The 9,217-nt window shown below is 31.0% G+C and overlaps 1 protein-coding gene across 1 annotated transcript; it reads right to left on the bottom strand.

The window, feature by feature from the left end:
* Window positions 1–330: 330 nt before the first annotated feature.
* LOC141711936 (uncharacterized) lies at window positions 331–3,144 on the bottom strand. Its single transcript, XM_074514665.1, has 2 exons — window positions 2,985–3,144; window positions 331–1,637 (listed from the first exon to the last, which is right to left on the bottom strand). The coding sequence occupies exon 2, from the start codon at window positions 1,612–1,614 to the stop codon at window positions 433–435; it is 1,182 nt and encodes a 393-aa protein (XP_074370766.1). The 5' UTR covers window positions 1,615–1,637; window positions 2,985–3,144; the 3' UTR covers window positions 331–432.
* Window positions 3,145–9,217: the final 6,073 nt, after the last annotated feature.

Below are 9,217 nucleotides of genomic sequence, written 5' to 3'. Positions count from 1 at the left end.
AAAAGTATAACCAGTATAATATTAGGAACGGAAGGTAGTAAATTCTTGAAGTTTTTTCACAAGCAATACTTGATTATGCACCACCAGACAGCACTAGAAGGAAGTAAACTGTTACCAGCATATTCAAGGCAAAAGAACAATGATTTCTTATTTGAGACTGAAAAGAATAATGATCGTAAAAAAATGTTAACTAAAAACTTTCTCTATGATTTCTTTGTCTAGTGGAAGTTTACATGTACTTGATATAAGATTTGGTAAACATGATCCTTGTTTGGAAGTACAAACATTAAAAAGAGAGAGCATCAGGCTTGGATAAGTTAATTAGCTACTGCAGATGTTATTTCAAGCAAACCACACATCTCAGTTTCTTCTATACTCTTCATTAAAACATGCAAAACATTTTAATACGCAAAACGATGATTCTTGAAGACTTTAGGCAGGGACATGATTGCCCTCTTCCCTCTCTTTTATCAGCGCCAGAATTTCTGCTTTTTCTTCTAGGAGCACTTCAATCTTGGAATTTATCTTCTCTAACTTCGCCTTAAGCTTCTCCGGATCCTTCCCCTTGTTTTTGCCCTCTGGTTTTATTTTCTTCTCTTTCTTTTTCCCCTTTTCTTTCTTATCCTTGCCTTCCTCGACCTTTTCCTCCACTTTCTTTTCTGCTTCTTCCTTGGACATCTCGTTTTCTTCATCTATCCTTATTTCCCTCGAGGTAGCTTCAACCTCATTTTCATCTTTGTCTTTCTTTTCCTTCTCTTTCTTATTTCCTTCTTTCTCTTCATCCTTTCCTCCCTTCTTATCTTTTTTGTCTTTCTTCTTCCCCTCTTTCTCTTCATCCTTTCCGCCCTTCTTATCTTTTTTGTCTTTCTTCTTCCCCTCTTTCTCTTCATCCTTTTCACCCTTCTTATCTTTTTTGTCTTTCTTCTTCCCCTCTTTCTCTTCATCAGTTTCGCCATTCTTATATTTTTTGTCTTTCTTCTTCCCCTCTTTCTCTTCATCCATTTCGCTCTTCTCTTTTTTGTCTTTCTTTTTCTTCTTCTCTATATCCTCTGTGTCCTGAAAGTCATCTTTCTTCTTTTCTTTATCTTTTTTCTTTTCTTTCTTCTTTGACTCATCTTTTGAGTCGTTCCCTTCAACATCTGCATGCTTCATTTTTCCCTCAATCATGCTTCTCTTCCTTCTCCGCAGTTTCCTTATCATCCTTTGATTCCTTCTTCTCCTCGTCTTTTTTCTTTTTCTTCTCCTCTTTACCTTCCTCCGATTTTCCCACATCATCTTTCTTCTTTTCTTTTTCGTTGCCTTCTTTATCTTTTTTTTTTCTTTCTTTTCTTTCTTACTGCTGCCATCCTCCTCATGGTCTTTCAGTTTCTTTGCCTCCTCATCTCCGTCCCTCTTTTCCTTCTTAATTTTAATGTCCTTGTGCTCTTTTTGTTTATCTTCTTCATCTTTTGACCCATCTGTGTCGAGAGACTTAGGCTTCAGTTCAAATTCCACCTCAGTCTTCTCTTTCGCAGTTTCGGTGGGAGTTTTGGTCTTGCTCTCTAGTTTAACATAAAGTTCTTCTTTCACTACCTGTTCATTGCCTTGCACATTAATTTCAACTGCATCTGCCATTTTTGTGTTTTGTCCTTGCGTCACTATTTAAAAAAGCGAAAGAGCATCAGAAATTTATGATAAATATGATACTGCTTGAAGCAAGCAACATAACATTTCAAGCTAACAACACAATGACAGCAAAAAGTGATTTTTTTGACATGAGGAGCAGTTAACACTATCCATTATCCAAGATGCAAGTTAAACATCATACATTATACATACTAAACAGAAAACACGGAAACCTGCCTCGATATGGAAGTTGGTGAATCTGTACTAAAATCAGAATTCTAAAATAAGCTGAAATGGAAGGAAATTCGTAAGATTTAAAAAGCTGAACAGGAAGGTAATGCATTAGATTTATTAATCCTACACATAGACTTGTTAAGGAAATGTTATCGTAGTCGAGATAACGTGACAAAATTCAGCACAAATTATCATCAGTGTTATATATGTTCCTCAATAGTCAATACTAATTATGTTGACGGTACTAATGGTCAATGACAATCACAATATACATATCACAATTTTCCATGTAGCCCCCTCGTAAATCAGTTATCTCTTCATATTTAGATAGCCGTAAATGATGAATCATAACTTAGACAATCAAGCCACACATCTACACTTAAAAAAAAGAGAGCTAATGAGCTAATCGAGAGATGTTGCAAAGTGATAGAGCAATTGAATCTCACCATAAGGTCCATAAGGCCATCTCCGTGATCCAAAAATCCAAATTTGGATCACCAACTCATCCAAATATTAATTCAAATTTCTGATCAACTCTAACAGTGTGATCCAAATAATTGATCCAAATTACTTGTTACATATAATAATATATAAATATCATATTAAGCAATTTTATCTTAAATTTATCGTTTAATCATTATTAACAATTTATATAACATTTCATAAATTAATTAAATCAAAAAAAATTAACACACATAAAAATATTAAAATTGTGCATTTAATTCACGAAAAACACATTTATTGCAATAATTAACATACAAAATATCATTGATACATACTAATTTTCCGAATTAGTATATTCTTCCCAAAAATGCTCAATTAATGCATCTCTAAGTGCAATATGTGCCTCTTTATTTTTTATTTTTCTATGACGGTTCAGGAATTCTTGAAATCGAGTATTTTCATCGATCAGAATAGACTCAACTTCTTCTGACTCTTCAACCGACACACTTAAATCACATTCGTCTTCAAGGAAATGAAGATGAAGGTAATCTGCCCAAAATTTGGATTTGCTCTAACAAAACAAAACAGGAGCTGAGATAATAAAACAAGTAGCAAGATTTGAACTATCATAGCATATACTATATAAACCAATCATGTAAATATTGATGCTGATAGATACGCTGAAAATAGAGATCAATTACCTGAAATAAACACCGAAGAGAAACAGATCTTGCAAACACGCTTGGTTGTATATATGAGATTGATTGATTGTGAAGGAGTTGGTGTTGTGTTGTTGATAGTTGTTGTTGTGTTTATATAAGCAGCAGGGGGCAGAGCCTACGATTTTTCTAAAAGAAGATGCTACTAGTGTTTTGTAATTGTAATAACGGGGAGAGACCGCGTGTTCAGACAACAATACATACAACAAGACGCGCTTCTCTTTAAAGTCGGTCAATTTACGTTTACCCCCCTTTGTCCTTGTCCATCTCTTTTTTTTTCCCAACCTTATCTGTTAATTTTATTTATTTATTTATACTATAATTTACTAGTAGTTGTATTTATCCTGAATAAAACGTGATTTTATATATTCTATAACTAGTGATAGCATAAATGATGATCCTTGTATATAACAAAAAAAGTTTATGACACCGTGAAATATACTTCACTTACTGTATATATAGTTCTAGATACTTGTATTTATATTTTTTTTATTTTTATTTTAAAAATTGAGCAAGAACTATATTAAAATTCGTTTTGATTATAAAATTTTAACTCAATTAGTAACAGTTGAATATTTTACAACATCATAGGTTAGTGAATTAAAAAGGTACATAGTCCAAGTCTTCAAGGTCCATATAAAGAATATGAAAGCGCGTTTCAAAATTTTAATTCTAAGAATCAGTCTGGGCTAAATCATATTTTTTATCTAAAATATAAGATATGTTTCCAGTTTATGGTCTGAACTGAGTAGATCAGTTCGAACCAGATATTTGTGCATTAATGATTTTGAAATTTATTAAATTTTTTTGTTTATTTTGATATTTTATTTATAAAAATTATGATTTTTTATTAAAATTTTATAAAAACCCAGGCTCTATACAGGTTGAATAGGATTTTAAACCATATTTATCGAGTTTCAAGCGAAGACCAAATTTCAAGAGAATATGAAACATGCTCAATACCCGGGGCCGAACTAAATTGAGTCGTGTTTAGATTTTATCGAATCAAGTCAAATTTTAAAATTTACCAAACTCATAATCCAAATATAATTGTATAAATAAGAAAGTTTTATATTACCTAGCTTTTACTTGCATGTTATATTTTAACTAGGGCGTGTACCCGCGTTACGCACGCGATGTTTAATATTTGGCGAATCAACTCTTTATTTTATTAATAATTTAAAATTTTCATAATTTCAGCGTATTTATATTACTATTACCACATTATCAAAGATCTACTTTAAAAAAACTAAAAAAAATAATAGTTAAATAATAATAATTATTATTGAAATAAACATTAAAGAATCATACGCGCAAAATCAACTATTTATTGTATGTATAATGTTATGGAAATTAACTAACTAACTAATTTACATATGAATTTGTTTAAAATGAACGATTGTGATTCTGAATGAAGAATTAAATCGATGGTAACACAACTTTAAAATAATAGGTCGTGTCCCCGCGCTACGCACATGATTTTTATTATATGAAGAATCAACTCTTTATTTATATTTACAATTTTAAAAAAATTATAACTTTAGAGCTTCTATATAACACTTATTGAAAAATTAATATAATAATAAAATTAAGATTATAGTAATTGTATTCGACACATACTATTCATAGCATGTAAAAATATAAAAAGGAGTTTAGGTGGTTTTAGGAATTAAGTTCATTACAAAGTTATGGTACTCAAGGAGTTTTTTAAAAAATGACGCATACTGATTTCGCCAAAAAGTCATTTATGTTGAACAACAAAAGAAATAGTGTTATCATCCTCTATTATGACAAAACGTAGTTTGTCATCCACAGCAAATTTATTCTCCTTGATAAACTTATTCCACCCAGATGAGAATCTTCCTTCAACTTCCGTCTATTCATTTTTAGAATGGCATACTTGACATGCTTCCAAATAAGTTTCTCCGAAACATCCAAGGTGGAATATATTGTACATTATAAAAAAATATGTAAATTATGATTCTTGAATATAACTAAATTGTTTATATTTAATGAATTTGGAATTTCAAAAACAGTATCACTCCATGAAAGTTCATATCAGTGTTTGATGGAATCGGGATGGCATTTAAAAATCGTGTATTGTCAACATGATGTACTCCTAAACTTGTATTGTCTATAATTAAAAGAATATATATATATATATTATAAGATCCCTGTGAGTTCCTTCAAATGATTGATAAGAACATAACTAAATAATCAAAACTTACCGCTTATAAGAGATGAAATAGAAAACGTTTTTCAAGTTTTTTTCTTGAAAAAATGGACACAACAAATTCAGACTTTTGAGATAGCTCAAATAGGACAGTTTAACCAGCTTTCTAATATTTGGGCCTGAATAATGCTCTGAGATTTATAAACTTTTTTTCAGCTACTGAAAAAGTGAACTTGTACTTATATTCGTTGTTAAGAGTAAGAAAATTGTTCCGTCTAATCATGTGTCGAAAACGATCAACAAATGGTGAAGGCAAGGCATGTTGCAAAATATTTGAATATATTGTTTGCTTAAGATGTCATAATATGCATTTTGACAATTACATGATTATATAAACACACTATATTAGAGCTTACTATTTCAGGGAATCGCTTCTGCATCTCACCAGTATGAACAATAAATTTCTTACCAATCGCATCAACAGTATATGCATACATTTATTAACGCAAGTTTAATAAGTAAATAAATTGATTTTCTACAAAAACTGAATGATATGTATAATGCAGTACTATGACTTGCATACCTTCTATGAAAACTGGAGCAAGTAACAGCTTCTTGACTGATGGATAGTCAGTCTCCATCCAAATGATCAAGTATGAATATAGTGAAGACCCCGTCACCTCTATAATAAATTAGTGGATGGAAACCTTCCCCTGAATTAAAGTCACTGTAAAAAAGACCAACATTATCAAACCTCTTCCGGCCCTTGTTGAAAAGAACATAGTACTGATACCGATTTGGTAGTTGGAGGATAACGTTCTCTGGCACATGATCTCCATATTTGTTGACAAAGCGAGATGGTAATTTCTGCATATTAATTCAATACATATACAAATGTCAAGATACTTGTTCTGGTGGTACAATTTTGTAATTCAAAATTGGGACTAACCATATATGTCTTGTTAACATTAATATTCGATGGATAAAGCAAGTATGTTCCTGCAAATATATGTGGTTATAACTTAATTGTAGGAAAAATGTAAATTAACTTGGACAACGAAAATATCCATCAAAAGTAAAGTATAGACAAAAACACCAGAAATTTATAAAGTATCTATATCCATCTAATTCATTAATACAACTCGAACAACCACTTATATGACTACTCACACGGAATAATGTGTTAATGTCAAAGACCTTATAAGGAGCCATATAATTGAAACAAAAAACATCCAATCTGGATCTTAAAATACATTAGAAAATTGATCAAAGTAATGCGGGAAGATAAATTAAAGTTGAAGAACCTAAAACCCTGAAATGGATGTAAGGAACTTACCTCCATACATGTTGCAGTTGAGTTTGAAAGTATGAGGGTTTTGGAATAACAGAGCAAAAAGGTATAAGATGTGCGTGGGGATGAATAATATGATAGGCCTTTTGTCTCTAATCTATAAGGGGTATAATTTGGTGATGTGCCTAAACATAGATGTAAACCTATTATTGGGCAAGATAACTATTGAGTCATCGTGTTAGGAATATGTTGTGCACTTGATGATAACTTGAACAAAACACTTAGTATATTTTATTTAAGTGAATTTTGTAGCTTTCAACGGATGATCAGTTCAACATCCGTTAAAAGAGTAGCTTATGTAACAATAAGATTAGTAGCACATTTCTACATACTTAAATAGCTTAGTGATCTAGATGTTATAGAATGGTTATATCATGTTAATTACTAGATTGATATGCAAGATAGGTTGGTTAATTGTAAATATTAGATGGCTTGTAATCTTGTATAAATGAAATGAAGTTAACTGCCAAGAAGACAATCTCAATGGATGATTCACAAAGCTTCAACGGATGATCAACTTAAGTCTCGACAGATGATCAAACAGAGTTTCAACAGATGATCAACCAGAGTTTCAATGGATGATCAACCTGAGTTTCAATGGATGATCAAATTCAAAAGAGCAGTTGATAGTGACTTGACAGTCACATACGTTGGTTGTATGCAAATGGAATGTGGCAGCCTAATTCAAGTATTAGAGAACAAAGAAGCATTTCCATTTTCATGCTAAACTGAAGATATTCAAAGATGCTGGAAAGAGAAGTGAAGAAGCATGAAGTTAGACTAGAAACATTTTTTCTTATTTGTTTGTCTTTTTATCATGTAACTTGGTGATATATAAACCAAGAGTAGCAAGTTGAATATTATCCAAGTGTGTCAGCAATTACCAGAGAAATAAAAAAGCTACATCTGTAAAGAATTTCTCTGTTCTTTGTGTGTTCAACTTGTAAGCAGTTTTGTGCAAATATTACATCACAGAGTTCTCATATTAATATGTATCTCTGGTGGAAAAGTTCAATCCACCAGAAAGTTTTTAATTACTTGTATTTATATACTTTGTGTTTTGATTTCTATACTTCTTTCATTCCGCATCACTGCTAAATCAAACACAGTTATATATTTATTGAAGAACTGTTCTTAAAATTGAAAAGAAGCCAGAATTACATTCAACCCCCCTTCTGTAATTCTTGTTTAGATTGTTTGGGAATAACACATCGTTTACTCAATTTGGTATTATGATTCCAAAAAAACATCTACTATTGTAAAATTCATGACAATATTAGGTGCAATAGACTAAATAATTTAAATTGATATTTAAAAATTGTGTGACAGAATGGAGAAAGGTATAATATTTTATAATGTATACTTTTAATCTGGGCATGAAGGATAATATATACGTCAACTTTACATTATACATAAGTCGCACCACATTTTGTACATCGAGAACCGTGCTTTGAGATCTATTTTTATGGGATCATCTAAAATTGAATATGTATTGAGATTACATAAAAAAATGAGTACTATTACTACTATGTATACCAATATATCATTATTTTTTGGGCATGTGGACTAGTTGTTTACCCAAGTTGGTTGCATTTGGACAAGTATGCTTCGAATTATTTCGGATACGGAATCGAGACTTGACACGATTTTCAAAAAAAGCTCGGAATTTGACATGGGTTGTCACAATTATATATATATATATGGATACATTTTTTAAAATTTATATATACAGTTGAATCTCGATAAAGTAATCATCGATATAACAATAACCTCGCTAAAATAATTTTTTTCTCTGGTACCAACATAATGAACCCACTGTATTTTTACTTTTAATAAAGTAATAAACTCGTTAAAAGTAATATTTTTTCTTGGTCCAAACCTTATAATTTTTTCACTAATTAAGCTTATATGCCTTACAATTTGAGTATCTACTGAAGGTTAAGCGAGAATTGAACTCACAACTTACGATAAGAGATAAGCACTTAATCATTTGAGCTATCTCACCGCATTCGTCCAACCCCTATAACTTTAAAAAGGTTTAACTGTACATGTATATTGTAGCAACTGGTAATTTCACGACGTGATTAAGTAAATAAAGTATAATTCTGTGGTGTAATTATAAATTATGTGATTAAATAAAGGGTTAAATGATTTTGTTGGTTAATTATCTTAATTGTATATTAGTAACTGGGAACCTAAAATGACATATTTTAGTTTGATGAGTCAGCTTAGGGGATAAGTTGTGTTGTCAGGCCGTCAGATAGTACGGAACCCGTCTTAAAAAGAGATTAAAAGTATTTAAATGTGAACTATGTGTTATTGTGTGAAATAGGAATTTCTAAGTGAATATTATATTCCAGTGAGGTGTCAGTTGCTATAAAGTGAATGATTGAGAAGCGTAATTAAAAACGCTCAGCGTCGAGCCGTTAGACAGGACGTGACCCGTTACGCGAAAAATGGTTATTAATTTAAAAGGGGAACTCTTACGATCAAATATGTTATGATATGAGTCGTGATATGTGAATACGTGCTATTGCTTGAAAATATGCTTGATTATGTGCTCTGGTTATTTTTAAATAATTTTAAGGGATTTATTTGATTTAAAATAAGGTTTATTAAACCTTTATATATTTTTATAAAATTACCCGAGTATGTTCAAGGCGTGAAATTTATTTTGTTATCTTCCGAATA

The sequence above is a fragment of the Apium graveolens genome, chromosome 3 (assembly GCF_009905375.1).
Source record: "Apium graveolens cultivar Ventura chromosome 3, ASM990537v1, whole genome shotgun sequence".
In the NCBI taxonomy this organism is placed as follows: domain Eukaryota; kingdom Viridiplantae; phylum Streptophyta; class Magnoliopsida; order Apiales; family Apiaceae; genus Apium; species Apium graveolens.
This window is presented reverse-complemented; position numbering and strand designations above follow the sequence as displayed.

Coding starts and splice junctions, on each gene's coding strand:
- LOC141711936 (XM_074514665.1), bottom strand. CDS start 1,614: ATGGCAGATGCAGTTGAAATTAATGTGCAAGGCAATGAACAGGTAGTG.